This window comes from Orbicella faveolata, unplaced genomic scaffold (assembly GCF_042242905.1).
Source record: "Orbicella faveolata isolate gen_17 unplaced genomic scaffold, um_ofav_v1 contig_36, whole genome shotgun sequence".
NCBI lineage: Eukaryota > Metazoa > Cnidaria > Anthozoa > Scleractinia > Merulinidae > Orbicella > Orbicella faveolata.
This window is the reverse complement of record NW_028301565.1, coordinates 15,349,530-15,370,227: the sequence shown is the minus strand read 5'-3', so window position 1 is coordinate 15,370,227 and position 20,698 is coordinate 15,349,530. Positions and strand designations below refer to the sequence as shown.

At 41.5% G+C, this 20,698-nt stretch overlaps 5 protein-coding genes and 1 pseudogene across 5 annotated transcripts; 4 read left to right on the top strand and 2 right to left on the bottom strand.

Moving 5' to 3' along the window:
* The first annotated feature begins 1,121 nt into the window (after window positions 1-1,121).
* On the top strand, window positions 1,122-9,664 carry LOC110055989 (uncharacterized). The gene is made up of 4 exons (XM_089274567.1): window positions 1,122-1,304; window positions 1,530-1,603; window positions 2,345-2,505; window positions 9,154-9,664. The coding sequence occupies exons 1-4, from the start codon at window positions 1,122-1,124 to the stop codon at window positions 9,528-9,530; spliced, it is 795 nt and encodes a 264-aa protein (XP_089130693.1). The 3' UTR covers window positions 9,531-9,664.
* LOC149102397 (uncharacterized) lies at window positions 4,710-7,773 on the top strand. Its single transcript, XM_089275337.1, has one exon. It carries the CDS (start codon window positions 5,353-5,355, stop codon window positions 6,694-6,696), a length of 1,344 nt encoding a protein of 447 aa, XP_089131463.1. The 5' UTR covers window positions 4,710-5,352; the 3' UTR covers window positions 6,697-7,773.
* A 130-nt stretch (window positions 9,665-9,794) lies between the features above and the next one.
* Window positions 9,795-13,747, top strand: LOC110055986 (uncharacterized). Its single transcript, XM_020762423.2, has 2 exons — window positions 9,795-10,817; window positions 12,111-13,747. Exons 1-2 carry the CDS (start codon window positions 10,188-10,190, stop codon window positions 12,252-12,254), a joined length of 774 nt encoding a protein of 257 aa, XP_020618082.2. The 5' UTR covers window positions 9,795-10,187; the 3' UTR covers window positions 12,255-13,747.
* Window positions 13,748-15,214: 1,467 nt separating this feature from the next.
* Window positions 15,215-17,910, bottom strand: LOC110055983 (uncharacterized). The gene is made up of 2 exons (XM_020762421.2): window positions 17,189-17,910; window positions 15,215-15,806 (listed from the first exon to the last, which is right to left on the bottom strand). The coding sequence occupies exons 1-2, from the start codon at window positions 17,852-17,854 to the stop codon at window positions 15,684-15,686; spliced, it is 789 nt and encodes a 262-aa protein (XP_020618080.2). The 5' UTR covers window positions 17,855-17,910; the 3' UTR covers window positions 15,215-15,683.
* A 213-nt stretch (window positions 17,911-18,123) lies between these two features.
* LOC149102396 (uncharacterized) lies at window positions 18,124-18,694 on the top strand (annotated as a pseudogene).
* Window positions 18,669-20,158, bottom strand: LOC149102395 (uncharacterized). The gene has a single exon (XM_089275310.1). It carries the CDS (start codon window positions 19,830-19,832, stop codon window positions 18,699-18,701), a length of 1,134 nt encoding a protein of 377 aa, XP_089131436.1. The 5' UTR covers window positions 19,833-20,158; the 3' UTR covers window positions 18,669-18,698.
* Window positions 20,159-20,698: the final 540 nt, after the last annotated feature.

The window sequence follows — 20,698 nt, the reverse complement described above, 5'->3', positions numbered from 1 at the left end:
AAATCGATCGTTGTCGATCGTTGTCGATACTAATCAATCGACAAATCGGAAATCGATAAAAGTCAATTACACAATTTATTGTGATTATCGACTTTGTTCGATTATGATTGATTTTGATCGATTTCAATCGACAAGTAGCGGAAATACAAAAAACGATGTATTGCGTAGGCATACGTAGGTTGCGGACTCGTACAATAGTCACAGGTGCAAGGAGAAGCATACAAGGGGCATACAATCCCGGCGAATTTAGTCAACCTAGTGGAGAGGGAGGAGAGTCGTAGCAGCTTGTATTTGTCAAATGTTGAACTGAGTAAAAACACTGATGAAATAAAATGTCAATTTACTTTACTTTACTTCTTAATTACTTTGCTGGCCTCGATTTTTTCTCGCATCTAGTCTAAACTTTGGCCCGGTCTGTCCCCCCGAAGAAACACGACTTCGAGTTCCCAGGATCTCTCATCTCCCCCGCCTAGAGAGACCCTGGGAACTACGTTAGTTCGAGTTATGTTATAGATCGCGAGTTAGTTAAAGTAAAACTGTTAATCGATCATTTATCGAGGTAATTTAAACATTCTATTCTGTAATGAATGACAGACCACTTGGTTGTTCAGGTTTTTATTCAAGTTTATTGCCATACAGATTTACTTTAGAGCTGTTTACACTCGGCATAAAAAAAGTCATTGGAGCTATTATTGGTTTGGTTACTTGAATTTCGAAACATTTGTCTGCATTTTTGTCGATAAAATCGATAATCAGTTGAAAAAGGAAATGCTTTATTTCAAATACTGGTTTTAACTTCAGTTTTCCGTGACAAAATAAAATCTGCATGATTTAGTATCTCTCCAATCCTTCCGTTACTAATATTTCCATTTGTCACTTAAGGGAGCAATTTACATAATTGTTCTGGAAACAATATTTGAGAGACTGTCGAAACCGAATAACATCTGAGGTTTTGAAAGATGTTAATAATGATTGTAAGGAGATCTAGGGAGACCAAATATATCATCTGGAAAATGAGGGAGGAGTGGACGCTAGAACGCAAGCCACAAGCGCCTTTCTCACTCGCTGTAGATTTCTTTTCAGTCGGTGTAGAAATTTGATAGCTATAATTTAGCTTCGTTATGAGTACGAAGGAGAAAGTTTGCTTTCCTTCCGAGAATAAACGAGGAGCCTGTTCGGGAGTGTTCACTGAAGACCCAAGTAAATCAATCCTGGGTCTTGTTTTGGTGCAGGAATGGTGGGGAATGAACGCTATCATTGTACAGGAGGCTGCAGACATTTCCGAGAGAGGCAACTTGGTAACGGTAGGTCTTTTTTGCAGGGTGCAGGGTGCAGGTTGCAGGTTGAAATTTAACTATAACTTGAAAACCGCCGGCACTTAAAAGAGACGTACAGTGGTAGACTTACCGTGACTGTTACATGACCCTGTTTACAGTCGCCCACGCCTACACCAGTTTTCCTACGCTCTTCGAAGTGACGCGAATAGTGTTGTGTAGACAAGGTTTTCTATTTTTTTCTGACATAACCAGGTACAGCTATCAGCAAATGTGCCAAAACATTATCCTCGAATGATTTTGCATGATTTTGAGTGGTTTCCGAAAGGGTTTGAGTGGAAATACGATTGTTACGTGCCTTCAAAGCAGCTATCGAGCAAATAAAGTCGGCAGGTCTTTTTTGCAGGGTGCGGGGTGCAGGTAGGCTCGATTTCCGCCGCTATCTCGAGTTCGGTCTACGTTCCTGAGTTCGGGGGAGGAGTGCGGGCTCCTTTGTTTTTGAAGAAACATCTGAAATATCATCTGAAATATCTGCTGAATTTGGTTTCTTCCCTGTGAGTACCAAAATGAAAGCACACTGAGCTTGTGCTAGTATATTCCGTCGGCTAAAATCTTATATTATTTCATTTCTTTATTTATTTGCTTCATTTGTGATGGCAATCTTCTGTTGTTGAGGGAAGACCCGAGCCAAATCTGGAATCGATGGAAACATCTGTGGAGCGGCCATCCAGATGGCTTTGAAGAGATTTCACTGTTCTCAGCGTGTCGATCGATAAGTACTAATAGCGGATCGATCGTCTTTTCGATGGACACGAGAACATCACTCACACCAAGTGCGATCACAAACATGTTGGAAAGCGTACGAAGTCTCTGGTTTCTGTACACGGCGTAACAAGTTAGAAGATTGCCAAAGAACGCCTAAAAATTAGTAACAGCGTGTTATCACTATGTGAAAGAGGCGAACTACCTTATGTAAGAACCTCTGACGAGTGTACAGGTTATTAATTATTTTTAGTGCAAGCGGTTTTCCAGTTATAACTAAATTTCAACCTGCAACCTGCACCCTGCAGCCTGCAAAAAAGACCTGCCAACTTGGTAACTCTGGTGCCAGATCTGTACCGCGGAAAGGTAGCAACAGATCATGAAACAGTGGGGCATTACATGTCTGATTTGGACTGGCCAGGGGCGGTGCAAGACATAGCTGGTGCGGCGAAATATTTGAAGGAAAAAGGTTGGTCCAATATTTGGGGTGGACTGGGAAGAGGGGTTACTCCCCCGGGGGGAGGGGGGTACTTTGGAAATTTCTGAGTGGGGATGTGCCGCTGGGATCCTTGAACCCTTAGCCTATACCAGAACTAGTTCAGCTGAATTTTGCTAACCTATACTAGAGTAAACTCCCCAAATCCCCCATCTCTCGACACTGTTAAGGCTGATTTGTGTAAATTTAAACTTGCCGATTTGATTTTTTTATATTATTGAGTGGCAATTCCTGGTTTCCTTACTCTAGATAAAATCTTCAACCATCCAGTCAGTTTTGTGAAAAATGATACCCTATTCTAGACCCAAACGCTCTGATTTATATACCCTATCCTAGAGTAAACTGCTTGAAAACCATACCCTTCACAGCGGCACATACCTATATAGCCCATATATGGCAGTGCCCCCCCCCGGGGGGGTTACTCCCTTATAAACGGTGTAGCCATGGCTTGGGCCTTTGGCATAATTAGCACTAATTGACTGGTCCAGAGGGGAACAGTGAATTTTGTTTCCCGAGAATCTCAATGTTTCCTGAGACAAAGGCAAGGGAAACATTGAGATTCATGGGAAACAAATTCACTGTTCCCCAAGGGACTAGTCATTAAGTGATTTGTTATATAGTAAAACAAATGGGTCAAACAGGTGGAAAACAAATAATCACTTTATTGGCAAATGATGTGCAACAGTGGTCAACATTTCGCCGGTAACAGTGAACTGTTTCCCATTTGACGTCATAGTTTTTGCAATGTTGCCCGCTCATGGAATTTGTTGGGAAACAGTTTCATTGTTAGATGTCATGTGACCATGAACTAGCCAATGAATGGGCAAGCTGTAGCAGCAAAAACGCCAGCTATATAACAATGGTAGATATCTATATTATGATTGTTATGAAAGGAGATTAATATATAGAACTGTGTATGATACATAATCCCACAAAGGTTTTTCCTTCATTGAAAACTGAGTCAGTTTAGTTTTTCATAGTCTAAAACAGGGCACAGGTTTACAGGGCTTTACGAAGTGTTTATGTGCTTAAAAGGAAAAGGCATTTAATGGCCAATGTGATAAGGTTTTTCACCAGCAGCATGGCAATATAAACCCAATCAAAAGTGTTTATTCAAACATGAGAGAAAAGCAACTGGTGCAAGCACAAGAGTTCCACTTACTTGTCAAAGCATCAAGGGTCAAAACATTTTGGCATTGTGTCAATTATAGTATTCATACACACTCTTTTCGTATCATATTGACTGCCAATTATAAAAGTTGGAACCTTATTTTAGTGATGTTAATATTGTTAATATAGTTTAATGTAGCCGGCACGTGCTAGCATCATATCACATTGTACACTCGCTTATCGCTGTTAAGTTCGATCGTTTAGCTGTTTGCTCTCTTCGACTTGTACCGGTTCGTTTCAACGCAATGTCTTCGAAAAGCAAATCCAAACGCAAAAATAAATGCCCCGGTTGCGGAACACCGAAAGATCAGCACGATTTTGCAGCAATGGGAAAACACTGCGAAGGACCCGAAGAACGAGATCCTGATAGCGACGGCACCATGGAGGAGTCGCCCGTCGAAGAGGAGAAACAACTCGCTCCTGATTCTGGCGATAAGCAGGACGCCTTGCTCCAAGCCATACGAGCTTTGTCGAGCCAAGTGGAAGCCTTGCAGCTCGAGCAGCAAACACTACGCGACACGGTAACCGCACTAACAACAACCAAGGATAAAATTGGGGGCGGTGCCTCAACACACGAACCGTCCGCTCGCGCCGACAACAAAGACAACAACTCCCCCATCCAGATGACACAGCAACCTCCATCTGGCTCACACAGTGGCTCTGGCCAACCAATTGCAGGTACCGTACTTAAAGCCGTAAACGCTGGCGCTTATGTTGATTTTCTCGATCTCCTTCCCCACCTCAAAGTTAAGCCCGACACATGTGGCGATGTTATCTCTGGAACCGGCGATCGGAAAGCAAGCGCGACGCAGAACGTAACTATCGAATCGTTCGACTCGTGGCTCGAGGCGTGGAACATTTATGAGGCGTTCGTGATGGATGTCTCACCACTTCGTTACAAGGAACTCGCCCGCTACCGTGACGTGATTCAAAAAGCGAACAGGAAATTCGTGTGGAGCGCCGTTTACAATTACGATGTCCAATTTCGTCTCAGCCAAACTCTAAATACCTCTGCACGCTTCGACACCGTTGACACGACGTTGTACACAACAATTCTCGACTCGTCCGCCGTCAGGAGAGAAGGCGTCTCTTGTCAGCGTTGTAAATCCCCCAATCATTTGGTGCGTGATTGCCTTTTTCGTGCGAAAACCGCGTTGGAGGAAAATCAAGGCGCGAAGAAAATTAGCTCGCGCCCGCGCCCAGACGCAAGCCAGCAAAATTACGCCTGGAAATACGACAAGTGGTTCACAAGCAACGGCAAAGAAGGCTGCAACTTGTTTCAGCGCAATTCTTGCCAACAAGGAACTGAGTGCAAGCGCGCCCACGTTTGCAAGGCTTGCCGGGGGGAGCACTCTCTGGCCGATTGTAAATACGTTACCGGACATTAATTCACCCTTCAATCTTGATACCTGGACGGACTGCTTATCACGTTACCCTGATCAAACGCTTGCAAATGATTTATTACACGACATTCGTTCTGGAATAAACATCGGTTTCTCCGGAAACCGTTACAGTCAGATCTATGATAACCATTTATCAGCATCAACAAACCCCGAGGCGGTGGCGAGAGAGCTGGAACGCGAACTTTGTCTTAATCGTAAGATTGGTCCTTTTCTTACACCGCCCTTTGCTAACTTTGTCGGATCGCCGATGGGCGCTATTCCTAAAAAGCGCTCGATGCCTACGAAATGGCGCATAATTCACGATCTATCATGGCCCGCCGCTCACTCTGTCAACGATGGCATTCCCAAAGAACTGTTTTCCTGTACCTACGACACACTTGACCGCGCGATTTCCCAACTTAAACTCCATGGAAAAGGCGCATTAATGAGTAAACTTGATTTATCTGATGCCTTTCGTCACATGTTAGTGCGTCGCGAAGACTGGGAGCTCCTTGGCTCCACATGGCAAATTGACATTAATGGCACACTCACCACGGCTTACTTTGTCGATGCCTTTTTGCCTTTCGGATTACGCAGCTCGCCCGCGCTCTTCCTCAAGTACGTGGATATCTTATCGTTCACCATGCGCGACCGTGGGGCCAGCCCCGTTTGGAACTACCTGGACGACTTCTGGACCTGTGGCCCCCCTGCCCCAGACCCCCTCTGCCAAACCAACTTAGATCTCATGCTCAGTACCTGTGCAGATCTCGGCTTCAATTCAAATCCTGCCAAGACTGTTGTGCCATGCACTACCCTAGAACTACTGGGTATCGAACTCGATAGTATTGCTCAAGAGGCGCGCATCTCACAGACCCGTCTGGACGAGACTCTCAACTTACTTCGAATGTGGCAAACCAAAGCCTCCTGCACAAAGAGACAGCTCCAGTCCCTCATTGGGAAACTCAACTTCATCTGCTCCGTATGCAGACCAGGTAGAACGTTTCTTCGTCGAATGATCGAACTTTTGTCCAAAGGATCCCACCCGAGCCATCCTATCCGTCTTACTAAGCGGTTCTTCAAAGACGTCGAATGGTGGCTGTCATTTCTCTCTGATTGGAATGGTCGCAGTTTGTTCTATGATGAACAGTGGCTCAGCAACGCGTGCCTACACCTGTTTACTGATGCCTGTGCCGAGTCCTTTGGAGCCTTATTTGGCACCGCTTGGCTCTGTGCAACCTTTAATGAAGTCGGTATCCCCAGTCGTCGCTCCATAACGTACAAAGAACTTTATGCCATCACCATGGCCATGACAGTCTGGGCCCCCTCCCTAACCTCACAAAGTCTTTTGTTTCATTGTGACAATCAATCAGTCGTGCGCATTCTGACCTCCGGTTCCAGCAAATGTCGCCACATTATGTCCCTCGTCCGTTATCTTTTCTTCATCTGCGCCAAGTTTAACATTGTATTGAAGGCTGTGCACATCCCTGGGATACTAAATTCTGCTTCTGATGCCTTGTCTCGATTACAGGTCCAGCGCTTTCGCAAGTTGGTGCCCGACGCAGACCTCCTGCCTACGCCAGTCCTTCCGCTGAACTTGGCCGCCTTCAAATGAGGGCTGACCACTACTTCCATAAAGGGTTAGCTGAAAATACCCATCGCACATACAGTTCCGCGCAACGCCAGTACCTCACATTCTGCGACAGACATGGCTTCACTGCCGTTCCCGCATCCGAAGAAACACTCTCCTTGTTTGTGGCCTTCTTAGCTGACCGTTTAAAACCACAATCGATTAAAGTGTACCTCGCCGGCGTACGTGCGTTACACATCAGTCACGGAATTCATAATCCTCTTACTCACACTATTAAGCTACAACAAACCTTGTGAGGAATTGAACGCGTACACTCCAGTCCAGCCAAGCAGAAATTACCTATAACCTTTGACCTTCTGTGTCGCCTAAAATATTTTATCGACCCACACTCCGAAGATGATACAGTTTACTGGGCGGCCATGACCACCGCCCACTTTCTGCTCCTCCGCGCGGGAGAATTTACCGTCACCAGCAAAACATCTTATGATATCGAGACCTTACTCCGCCTACAGGATGTCAACCTTCACACCACGCAAACTGGTGATGAATATGCAGCTCTACACCTGCGAAAATCGAAGACTGATCAACAACACCGTGGAGTGGTCCTATATGTTGGTCATGCTCACCACACTGTTTGTGCAGTCTGTGCCTTAAAGACCAATCTACGCCTTCAACATGATCGTCCACGTGCCACCCCCAGCGACCCATTGTTCGGGCTTTCCTCTGGACTACCACTAGCCCGCAGAGATCTCACCACTTTCCTTTCAACACTGCTCCGACTCGTGGGTCTAGACCCTCACCATTACAGCGGACACAGTTTTCGCATTGGTGGTGCAACGTCTGCTACCATCGCAGGACCGAACGATTATGAGATCAAACTGCTAGGTCGCTGGTCCTCCGATTGTTATAAAAGATACATTCGCTCTCCCTTAAGTCGCTTCCTAAAGGTTGCTCCTCGTATCGCACAGACTAAGGACATTCCTTACCAATATGCCTCTCCTTACCACTCCAGCACTTAGTTTTTCATTGGGCCACTTTTTTGGGCAGTTTGTTTTGTGTCCCAATATATACATTACATTAAACTGCTCGTTTGAGGCCCAACCCCGTGTGCTGTTCTTCTTGTGGTAAGGGGCAGGGACATTACAGAGGGTTACACTTTCTGCCTCACTTCCTTAATATTCAACCAAGTATCAGGGTTGTCTAAACTAACCAGTCATCATCAGTTCCACTTCTCAATATGGAGAGTGGAGTCAGAAATTTTACTTATCCAAGACACTCTGTCAGTCACCACCAGCCATGCCTCTACCCAAGAACAACAACCCATCACCATTTGCTCTAAAATTTCTGCTGTCCTATGCCATGTATCTCTGGGTCTTCCTCTGTTGTATTTTCCTTCCAGTGCCCACGTTAGTGCAACTCATGGGAGGGAACTGTTATCCATTCACAGCATGTGTCCAATCCATGTCCACCTCCTTCTCCTTACTTTTTCACTGATAGTTTCCATTTTAACTCCCTCATGCACCTCTTCATTTGACTCTCACATAGGCCAACAGAGCCCGTGAAAATTTGCCAGTACCTATTTATCCACCTAGGTGGGGAGAAGTTCTGTGAGAATAGTGTCTAATACTTAAGAGCACAACTTGCCATCTTCAGCCAGGGCTCTACATGTATGGCTAAATTTTAAGTCCAGCAAAATAACCCTAAAGCCACCATGCCTCCCACAAATAATTTAATAAATGTTGTTGTTTTTAAAATTGTAGTTAAGACACTGGACTCTAGATGAAGAAGTCCTATTTTCACCTTCTTTCATCATTTCTGAACACAATTTCCATGTGTTTTTGACTTGTACAGTGCACTACATGACTTCTACATATATGCCAGCTTTTATCCTTACTTTTTATAAGGTGCTGGTGGTGTTATTATAAGAGTATGATGCCCTACTGGGACTGGCATATTTGTCTTGCTTTTCAGTTAGATATTTCTGTGTGAAGAGTTTGGTTTTACTTATTGCTACATGACTTCAATTTTGTGTAAGGCTAGCATAAACATAAATTTAAAATGTTTTGTTGACACCAACCACATGTACCATTTTAAACAGCTATAATTCTTTATTTACTTAGTAGAAAATAAAAAAAAATGTACTCGTCTGGTGTCTGTTTGGCACATTTGCACCTGTGAGGAAGCCGCCCTCCCTGGCCACCATCTTAAGTTATAAACCCCTTTACTTTCTGCAAAAAAATTCAAATCCCTTTTCTCTTTCACACACAAAGATTGTATAATCTTAGAATTAAATTGTAACAGCCCAATCCCTAGTCTCCTTTGCATCTGTCATCAGGGTCGTCATGCAATGCCTCTTGCCACTAGTGGGGAGAAGCATTGCGTGACGAATCTACTTCCCTTTTTGTGTTTATGGAACATTGAAAGTAACGTGTTGTCAGATAGCACTTTTCATGTCCATGTCTCTTGGTTTCCATTTACTAGGTTGCAAGAAGGTGGGCGTGACTGGCTTCTGTATGGGTGGAGCCTTGGCTCTGGCTTCTGCCGCCCTCATCCCTGAAGAGATTTCAGCTGCTGCTCCATTCTATGGCATCCCCAGTGCAGAGCTGTGTGATGTGGGAAAGATCAAAATACCTTTACAAGGTCATTTTGGGAGTAAGGATACCCTTGCTGGGTTCTCCTCACCTAAAGATGTTGAATCTTTAAAGCAGAAGCTTGATGCTGGTGGAGTGAATTATGAAGTGTTCATGTATGATACGGGCCACGCTTTTACCAACCCCACCAATCCAAATTACACCAAGGAAATCTGTGATTTGGCTCTAGGAAGGATGATAGAGTTCATGAAGAAACACTTAGCTTAAGCCTTTTCTACTAACTCTGTGAACGTCTAGTAACTAAATTTGTCCAATTATTATGATCTTTAATGTATCACTAGCATGTTTTTACACCTTCTTTTAGAGAAAAGGAAGGTGTCAATAAATGGCATTATGCGGCAGGGCTGGCTTCAAGAAATAAATTTGCCGTAATTGTAATTGTCACTAAATGATTTGTCACAAAACTACAGACTGTGGAGGGGTATATTGCGTTACTTTTTAGGATTTTACAAATCATTAAGCTTCTTTTTCTTTTCTCAATTGCATTACAAGTTCTCGGTTTTATTTTGTGTGCCAACCGTGGCCATGTGCGAACACCGTGGGAAAATTCCCTCAATGGCAAGTCTCTATAATTTTGTCCGTCTTTGTTATTGTATTTTCGAACGCTGACCTATCAAACTGCTAGAAAACAGCTAACGCTCTTTACACCTCAAATAACTTACTTTTTTAACTTCGTATGGTAAATATTTTTATAATTAATTTGATGATCATTCATGCCTTCGCATAACTAATTGTGTTCCCATGAGAACCAGACACGTCGATGACCTAATTTGGTGTTATTAAGAATTTGGCGGTATATAAACGCTCCCTAACCTTCGCTCTGCCTCTGATGACCGCCATATCATCACCAACTTACACTTTCAAATGACTGACAGACTACGACAGATTTACAGAGCTGTTTTGATTCAGATTTCTCGCGATCTGGACAAAGAACAGTGTAAAGAACTTCAATTTCTTTGTACTGGGCTAGTTCCAAGACGAGTTAAAGGAGTTCTGCCCCTTTTCCGTTCCTTAGAGGAAGCTGCGAAGATGTCTTGGGTCGACGTTACCTTCCTGAAGGAATGTTTGCATGATGTTGGAAGAGAAGATTTAGTTGGCAAACTGACTGCGTTCGAAATAAAAAGAGACCTTTCCATTCTTCTCAATTTCTATGTAAAGAGGAGAAATGGATTGGATTCCTTTTACCAATCATCTGCGACGAACGCGGCCGAGTATCTCGTTCAACTGATGGAGGGCTTTCAAGGAAGAGTCGATGTTAGAGGAATGCTCAAAAGCTCGGGCAAGAATCCTAAAGATCTCTGGCTACACTTTGTTAAGGAATGCAGTCCTCTGCAAAGAATAACGTGGGGTAAACTTTCCATGCTGGTTGCAATTGCCGGGGAAGTAATCGCCGTATCTTCATCCTTCTCCGGAGAAAGACCAGAAGAAGCCATGGAGATGTGTATATCATTAGCAGATGAGCTTTGCCATCCCATGCTTCAGCTTGGAACGTGGGTATGTTTAACTCAGTGCAATCAGTTCTAATTGAATTTACTTGTATACCGGTAATTACCGGTAACCATCGAATAGGTTAGGCAAAAACAACCGGTTATCATTGTGTAGCTGCCACTTTAATACCGAAAGTGAAACTCGATCACAGAGCAGCAGCTGTGTTTTGAATTTTTGTTTTTGAAATCATGATTCCAGTTAAGTTCTCGATGTGAATTTCCGTCTCACGTCTTAATCTCCAGCAAATTGAAGGGTTCCAGTGGGACGAGTGCCTAGTTTTCGCAAAACTCTACAAGGCCTCCAGCAATGAATATTCAAAACAGGCATATCTTTGCTCTTCTGGTTTGAAGGAATTTGCCATAAGCCACGTTCAAGCATTTTGTTTTTTCTGAGTAACGCAGTAATCAGACACTCTAATTTGACTTCTTCAATCAGGGTTAATTCAAGGATTTTTTCACTGTTGAACGATGAGGTTAGCTCGAGCCGATAGTAGAACGACATTATGGTAATTTAGATGGTAAATTTTTCTCTTACTGTCACGTTCGATTAATATGAGTTTGTTGACGTTGTGGTTGGATTACGCATTGCCAACATCAGATACGGTTTGCGGGCCTTACTCCTAGTATATTCACTTGTTATTTGTTCAGATAGCCGATGAGAAAGGTGAGATAGCAACTGGTTTTGTCAACTTCCTGTTCCACTGTTTACAGTTTCGATATTTTCAAGCATTGAAATTTGCATAAGATGAAGAAATTGTCAAATTATTTTATACTGCTACTGCCAAGTGCTACACATTGCTATACTATTACTACTGCTTCGATACTGCTCCTGCACGGCTACTGCAACTACTACCATACTGCTATATCCTAATATCCATAGATAATGATACCACTGTCACCTCACTCCCTCTTAACTGCCTTGCTACTGCCATGCCCCTTTCAATCAGGCTTTCAATACCACTGCCACTGCCATTACCACTTCTATTCTACTACCACTACCACAATGGCACTGACACATACCACTCGCACTCTTCTTTTTCCCGACTGACACTGCTACATCACTGCTACTGCTATTTCTGCTACTGCGGAGCGAGGGTTGAACAAGGTTTCGTCTTTTGCATTTTACTGACTGATTGAGAGATTTATAGATAATAGATCAATTGCATAAATTGATTGATTGATTGATTCGTTGATTGATTGACTTACTGATTGGTTGATTCATTGATTGATTGATTGATTGATTCATTTATTATTTCGTGTTATTATATGTTACATTAAACTGTATTTTTTACACTTGCAGGACGATTTCTGTAAGTATGTGAGGGAACGCCACAATCTGGTGTTTCGAGGACACGACATTGGGAGCAGCCGGCCGAACTTTTCTTTGAAAAGACAAATAGCCGACGCGATCAAAGAGTTAGAGAAGGCCATCTTTTTCCAGTAGATTTAATTTTAAAAGAAAGCAGCCACTAGGTTGCCATTACGTTTTCGTTAATTTCTTTTTAATTCAAAACAATGCAGCTAGTAAGTTGCCACTAAGTTTTTTTTAATTCAAAACAATGCAGCTAGTAAGTTGTCGTTAAGTTCTTTTTAATTCAAAACAATGCAACTAGTAAGTTGCCACTAAGTTCTTTTTAATTCAAAACAATGCAGCTAGTAAGTTGCCACTAAGTTCTTTTTAATTCAAAACAATGCAGCTAGTAAGTTGTCGTTAAGTTCTTTTTAATTCAAAACAATGCAACTAGTAAGTTGCCACTAAGTTCTTTTCAATTCAAAACAATGCAGCTAGTAAGTTGCCACTAAGTTCTTTTTAATTCAAAACAATGCAGCTAGTAAGTTGCCACTAAGTTCTTTTTAATTCAAAACAATGCAGCTAGTAAGTTGTCGTTAAGTTCTTTTTAATTCAAAACAATGCAACTAGTAAGTTGCCACTAAGTTCTTTTTAATTCAAAACAATGCAGCTAGTAAGTTGCCACTAAGTTCTTTTTAATTCAAAACAATGCAGCTAGTAAGTTGCCACTAAGTTCTTTTTAATTCAAAACAATGCAGCTAGTAAGTTGCCACTAAGTTCTTTTTAATTCAAAACAATGCAGCTAGTAAGTTGCCACTAAGTTCTTTTTAATTCAAAACAATGCAGCTAGTAAGTTGCCTCCAAGTTCCTTTTAATTCAAAACAATGCAGCTAGTAAGTTGCCACTACGTTTTGATTCAATTTGTTTTTGATCCAAAACAAGGCAGTCACTAGGTTATACTAAGGCCTTTTGCGTTTCACTCAATTCTTTTTAATCCAAACCAAGGTAGTTACTAGGTTATATTAAGGGCCAAAGGTCCTGTTACGTTTCCATTTAATTTCAGTTCAAAATAAGACAAGAACAAAACCACAGAAACACGAAAAACAATGAACAAGAAAAAAAAAGAAACAAGAATTCAAGGAAAAAAAACAAGAATTCAAGAAAAAAAAAAAAACAAAAATTCAAGAAAAAAAAAGAAACAAGAATTCAAGAAAAAAAAACAAAAATTCAAGAAAAAAAAGAATTCAAGAAAAAAACAAGAATTCAAGAAAAAAAAACTAGAATTCAAGGAAAAAAAACAATTATTCAAGAAAAAAAAGAAGCAAGAATTCAAGAAAAAAAAAAGAATTCAAGAGGAAAAAACCCAAGAATTCAAGAAAAAAAAGAACTCAAAAGAAAGAAACAATGGCCAAAGGATAAGAATCCAAACCAAACCAAGAAACAAGAAAACAAGAATCAACAGAAACAAGAAACAAAAAAACAAAACCCAAGAAAAGTGTGGCGGCACAAAAAAAAAACTTCTCGTACAAGGTACAAGAGAAACAAACCAAAGAGCAAAAAAGTAAAAAAATATATAACAAAAAAAAACCAGACAAACAGTTAAGCAAACTCGTGTAATGGAAAGTTCATTAAAGTTTGCAACTGTATTTCGTTGTGTGAGTTTTCATTGTCCTTAACCGAAATTGGATCGGAATAATCGATCAAGTTGGTCGTTTTTAGGCTTCGGAAAGGCACAGTGTAAAGTGAAAGTGTATGGATTGGCGTATGGTCGAAATGGACAAAATGGCTTCTTTTGATAAGTCACTGTTCATAAGTAACTACAATAATGGCGCGCTAAATGAACCTGACCTACTTTAGGGGAATGATAGAGGTAATTATTTCTGGGGAGTATGTCAGGGAACCATGATATCAGCGCCGCTCTTCCTTGTCACAGTTAAACCCCCCCCCCCCCCCCCCCAGCTTTTCAGGCACTTTATAATTTGCGGGCTGTATTCAAACGCCCCTCGAGAGAACAAAGGAAAACGAGCCATATAGAATAAAATGAAGGTTATCGATATGGTGAAAACTGTACATGATAAGCTCTCAAAATTGTGGAACTTTGGTTGTATTACTTTTTCACGGAGTTGAAATCTCCTCCAGAGTGGATGAAGCTTGAAAATAATAGCTTACCAAGGTAACGTAATACCAGAGACAAATATTGAATAAAACGAGGCAGAAATGATAAAAGAGGAGAGGACTAGCGCGTATTATGGACTTCGAACTTCCAAAAATATGGGGATCCGATGGCGTTCCGATCAAAAGAATATAGTCTCTTGATTCCGACTCAGTCTTCGGCGCAAGGACATTTCTTCAAGTACTCATACCCACTTAACGGTTTCGATGGTTATTAGTTTTCTAGATCTGTACAAGCCGAATTTGAAAATCAATATTTTCTCCACCTGGTTTATTGTCATGCATTTAAAACTTCAACCAAATTTTGTTTAAGGTGGCTCAAAACAGTTTCCAGCACTGATAACCCCTCTTTATCACTTGATGCTTCAATCATGGTATCAAAAAAGTGCTCAATCATTGGTGAACACGTTATCATTTTCGTGACGCAATAGGTTACCATAGCAACAGTATGACCTCCTAAAAGCACCCTATATTACAGCTTTAGGGGTTTACGATTCGAAAACGGCACGGTGAATCTTTTTTTATATTGTTAACTTTTGATAAGCATGATAAGACGCAATTTTTGGCAAAGTTTAAAAAAAATTTCTGTAGGTAGGGTTCAGAGCAACCTTAAATTTTCGAAAATTTAAGGTGTGGGGAAAAAAACAGTGGAAAAAAGTAATTCATGCGGGGTTTATGTAATGTTATTAAAAAGATCAGTGACATCTTAAGTTGAAATGTTTCTTTTAGTTATATTGGTGTTTTGATTTACGTCGTGCCTGTTTATCATTTAGTCGTCAAACAAATGTAGAAGTAGTTTCATACGAAGTCGATCGAGACAAACGCGTTAAGAGACGTTTAAGATATCTAAGTTCTATGTAACAACGAAACCCCAGGAAAATAAGGTTTCATCTACGCCTCTCCCTCTTTCCATTTCCCCAACTTGAACGGTGACAAATATAATGATTAAATGAAGCTTGTTTTAGTTTATTACATTTTCTATATTTTCCTTTTTACATTTTCTAGACGAATAATATTTGTAGATGAATGGCAATTATACAGTAGTATAATACAATATAGTGCATTATAATACAATATATAACAACACTGTTATGGTACAATAAGTCCACTGATATCCGTTGTGACGAGCACAAGGAATAAGTTATCCAACTGAGTATGGACTTAGTGACTGCCCTTTGGTCTGGTATCTCCCCGTTGATCTTTCCGGTTTGGTTGTACCTGCCAGAGGCGACGCCTCCACCGGCTAAGCTCTCAGGATCATAGAAACACACAAGCCCCTCCACCGCGGCAAGGCGGCAGTCCAAGAGAGGGGATGTTCTTGTAAATGTTAACGTAACTTAATGTGTCCTTAATAAATCTCAATCACATGAATTTTAATTAACCTGTCGCATAGTTGTGCCAATTTCTGAACTAGATATCAATTCGATGTCCAAGCAATTCGATGTTTCCTCTCAAAGATTCTTCAATAGATGACGGCACAGCACTATTACTTGTAACTCTTTGTTTTTTCCTGATCAATTCGTCAAAAGCTTTCTATTAAACAAAAAAAAATGAAATGGCCGTTAAAATCTTAATGGTTTTCAACAAGGTACCTTGTCAGAAACTGATGATTGAAGAAAAATCTACATGCATTTGGAAAGATTATTATTACTGATGAAGGAATTTTTAATTTAGTAAACATATTCACATGGGAAACAAATTTTCCGATCAAAGAATGGAACAAACCAGAACCAGATCGCTCAATGTACCAGGAATAAGGGAAGAAACTTGAAATATTTTGATAACTTGAATTCAAAGATAAAATCAAGCCTTATTTGAGACTGAGTTTGGCCATGGTTTTGCATGGCCAAAAACACGGTTACGTGAATTAAAGAAAAAAAGACTTGGACGCCAAAACTAACGATCCATGTTTATGACGTATGTGATTCTTTCCCCATCCACAATGAATCGTTCCACTGAGGAACCAATACCGTAACCCCGAGTACAGCTCTTGACTGCAGACAGTATTCCCGAATATTCTAGCTACCATCGGGAGTTTTTATTTGCTAAGTCCGTAAACGGATCGAATTGTGATATCAGACACGACTTTGGGCTAGATGTGGAAAGGGTTTACAGTTTCATTGTAGGTAAACCAGACACACCTCTGTGTTAACTGTGAAAAAACGAAAAAGACCTTAAAAGAAATTGTCTGTAATGCGCATTGTTGTATTACTTGAAGCATGCCGTTATGGAGTCACCATCTATATTTGGTAAACATACATCCATTGCTGAAAGGAAATTCTTTGTCTGTTTTCCATCACGTATCTCTCAACTGACCCAGCTCCTTTCACAGTGTTTCTTTTTACCATATTACGTCCTTAAACGATACATGCAGGGCTCTGTTGAGGACTGCTAAGAAGTACCGGCAGAACGCTTCTAAATTTGCATATATAACTGTCCGGTTTTTTATGAGTTCGCTTTTATGCTTATTCAAGCATGTTTCTAAACAAGAAACATTTTGACTTCTCATGGGTTGAAGTACTGGGATTTATGCCTCGCTTTCTCAATTCTTTTCAATTCATTTTTGCGAGCAACTTAACACTAAAAAAGGAAGCTGGCAAGTCGATTTGATGAATGACAGAAATAATGATTTGGAGTGTCTTAAATACTGCCGTTATAAGCTTACAATAATAAAACGCGCTCAAAAAACAAGTCCAGTTCAAAGTTTAACGTTGCAGCTTCTAGAAACCCAGCATTTTAAACCAAGTATCTTTTGAGTAATTCGAAGTAACTGTTTCTGGTATTTGCCCCATAACTATACGTTTTCAAGAGGTGTTTGCATTGATGCAAATTGTTACATTAGTCGCATTCAGCTGCGATGTTTTAACAGAGACAATAGAGCACCTTATGGCACTTGATGAGGCGTGTTTACTTACCAGACCGCCGTTTTCTAGCATCCACACTGTTAGGCACTCGCTGGCCCTGGTCTCAGAGAACATACTGACATAATAACCATTTTCTGCTAAATCGACTGGACTGAACGAAGCATACAGCTCACCCATAATCACCAATGAAGATATAACCGTGGACCATGATAGTTGAAAATCCAGAATCGCACTGTCCAAATCTTCCAAAATCTTATTGTTGTCGTTTACTTCCCTCAGTGCTTCTATGTTTGGGGAGATCAGTTCCTGATTCCCTTCTCTGGTGGTAGCCAAAAACTCTACAATGTTCGTATACCCACTAGCCAGTTTCATATGACCGCCTTGTCGAACACCGTTTGCAGACTTGATGTAATCCTCCACAATACTTCCAACAGATATACGTAACTCGACCCGTTCCAACGCCTCAAGCATATCAAATCGACTAACACTCGATAAAAATTTTCTCAGCAGTGACAAATCATTTAAAGATAACTGATAATCATTACACAGAAATTCGATTAACCTGAACATTTCACCATTATTACTTAAGTTGACATCTAACTTCGACTCAGGAATTATACCCATACAGCAGTGCCGAAAAGCCTCTCGCTCATTCAAACTTAACGACCTAACAAGTTGAATATCAAAATCTTTGAAAACCCACAAACGTTTCAACATACAGTACGCGGAAGAAAAGACCCCTTTCAATCAAGAGAACGAAACGTGGCAAAACTGTGATTAAAAATTCAGAGGAAGCTAAAAGAAATGCGCATGATCATCCTTGACCTCATCGTCCAAAAATAACTTTTGCATGCCATGGAGGCCTGCGTTTTTTAGAAGATACCAATACCCCATCGGGATGTCAGGATGCTTGTTCTTCAATTTCTGAATTTTTAGGGTCAGGTACGCATTCAGTCGGTCCCTATGCCTCCATAGATGACAAAGCAATGGCTCTAACGACTAATGGTAAGGGTAGGACATTGACAGTAAACTCCGACAAGCTTATGCTGCTTCAGATTGCTCGCAAACTGGATCGAGATCAGCAGTAAGAGCTTTGCTTCTAGTTCTCTAGATCTGGACTTATTACGGTGGACAATACTCGAATTTTAACCACGCTAACTTCATTAGAACATGCTGGGATGATTTCGTGGGAAGACGTAGTAAGGTTGACTGCTGGGTCTGCCTCAAATAAAACGTTTGGATCTTGTACAACTGATGATCGAGTTTAAGATGAAAAGGGATCTAGCAGTTGTTCTAGATTTCTACTCGTAAAAGAGACTAGTGTTGGAAACGTTAGATGAGTGGTTAGTTGAACCGAGCAAGAACATCAAATAGGTGTGAAATGATTTCGAAGAAAAAAATGGTCGTAGTGAGATATCTTCTCCAATTGGAGTAATTAAACTCACTATTTTGATTGTTATGGCCTGGGAAATTATTGTGTCAGCTTCAGGGAAAGGCAAACGTCACCAGAATCACCAACTGATGGAAATGTGTTCCACTGCGTGTGGAGATGTGTTCCAAGCTAAAAATAGGATTTATAAGCTACCACTACCACTGCTACTACCACTACCACTACCACTATCACTGCCACTACCATTACCAGTACTACTACCACTACCACTACCACTGCCACTGCCACTGCCACTGCCACTGCCACTGCCACTGCCACTGCCACTGCCACTGCCACTGCCACTGCCACTGCCACTGCCACTGCCACTGCCACTGCCACTGCCACTGCCACTGCCACTGCCACTGCCACTGCCACTACCACTGCCACTACCACTACTACTACTGTCACTACCACTGCCACTGCCACTACCACTACCAATACCACTACCAATACCAATACCACTACCACTACCAATACCACTACCACTACCACTACCACTACTACTACCCTTACCATTACCTCTACCACTACCACTACCACCACCACTACCACCACCACTACCACTACCATTACCACTACCACTACCACTACCACCACCACTATCACTACCACTACCACTACCATTACCACTACCATTACCACTAGACCACTACCACTACCACTGCCATTACCACTACCATTACCACTACCACTACCACTACCACTACCACTACCACTACCACTACCACTACCACTACCACTACCACTACCACTACCACTACCACTACCACTACCACTACCACTACCACTAACACTACCACTAACACTACCATTACCACTACCATTACCACTACCACTACCACCACCACTACCACTACCACTACCACTACCACTACCACTACCACTACCACTACCATTACCACTACCACTACCACTACCACTACCACTACCACTACCACTACCACTACCACTACCACTACCACTACCACTACCACTACCACTACCACTACCACTACCACTACCACTACCACTACCACTACCACTACCACTACCACTACCACTACCACTACCACTACCACTACCATTACCACTACCACTACCACTACCACTAACACTACCATTACCACTACCATTACCACTACCACTACCACTACCACCACCACTAACACTACTACTACCCTTACCATTACCTGTACCATTACCACTGCCACTACCACCACCACTACCACTACAACTACCACTAACACTACCATTACCGCTACCACTGCCACTACCACTACTTCCCATCAGCTGAGCTAGCTCTCTTACGATAATCAGGAAATGTTTAAATGGCAAAAGATTTTCCTTTCATAACGTAACGAATTATGTCCTTGAACGATACGGTGCGTATTTCTGATATTTACAAAACCTTCAAAATTTGCATAACTGTTTTGCTCTTGAAAGGTTTCCTTTTCTGCTTATTCAAACATGTTTGAAGACAATTTTCATATTTTGATTACTGTCTTATGGTTCTGGGTACTGAAGCTGGTTCACTTTCATCCTCGTTGCCAGCTGCTAAAATGTTAAACTGAGCTCGAGCACTTTGGCCTGTCCACTTTAGGAGTGACAAAGAATGATTTCAAACAAACAGACCGGTACAGAATGGAGCCTCTTCAGTATTTCCAAAAGCAGTTATTTCTATCAAATATGCATAAATGCCGCTGTAGCAGACAAGGCGGTACGCCCGGAAGGCATTTTAAAAGGATTGAATTTTGCAGTTTATACTGAAACCAGACATTTCAACCAACTCCTCATCAACTTGGTATTTAACCCAGAACTGTACGTATTCAAGATACGCTCGCACTGATGCAAATTGTTGGATTGTTGCCATGTTTTCCCAAAGTGTTTTGCACAAGTTGAGTTCTTCTAGAACCTTTGAGATCACAACTATCCTTTGTAAATGTTTACTTGTATTATTTGGTATTATTATAACATCACATCGTGAGTGTTTTTGTCCGACGCTCGTTCGATAACTTACCAAACCGCCCTCTTCATGTCATTTATCATCCGTCCTGGAAAACAAACTTACGTATAAATTTAGAACCGTTCTCTGGTCGACTGGACTGATTAAAATACACAACCCACTAGTAATCACCAATGAAAACATAAACATA

Coding starts and splice junctions, on each gene's coding strand:
- LOC110055986 (XM_020762423.2), top strand. CDS start 10,188: ATGACTGACAGACTACGACAGATTTACAGAGCTGTTTTGATTCAGATT. Junction 10,818..12,110: donor TGCTTCAGCTTGGAACGTGG/GTATGTTTAACT, acceptor TTACACTTGCAG/GACGATTTCTGTAAGTATGT.
- LOC149102397 (XM_089275337.1), top strand. CDS start 5,353: ATGGGCGCTATTCCTAAAAAGCGCTCGATGCCTACGAAATGGCGCATA.
- LOC110055989 (XM_089274567.1), top strand. CDS start 1,122: ATGAGTACGAAGGAGAAAGTTTGCTTTCCTTCCGAGAATAAACGAGGA. Junction 1,305..1,529: donor AGAGAGGCAACTTGGTAACG/GTAGGTCTTTTT, acceptor TGACATAACCAG/GTACAGCTATCAGCAAATGT. Junction 2,506..9,153: donor GAAATATTTGAAGGAAAAAG/GTTGGTCCAATA, acceptor TCCATTTACTAG/GTTGCAAGAAGGTGGGCGTG.
- LOC110055983 (XM_020762421.2), bottom strand. CDS start 17,854: ATGTTGAAACGTTTGTGGGTTTTCAAAGATTTTGATATTCAACTTGTT. Junction 15,807..17,188: donor TGCTAGAAAACGGCGGTCTG/GTAAGTAAACAC, acceptor TTTGTTTAATAG/AAAGCTTTTGACGAATTGAT.
- LOC149102395 (XM_089275310.1), bottom strand. CDS start 19,832: ATGGGAAGTAGTGGTAGTGGCAGTGGTAGCGGTAATGGTAGTGTTAGT.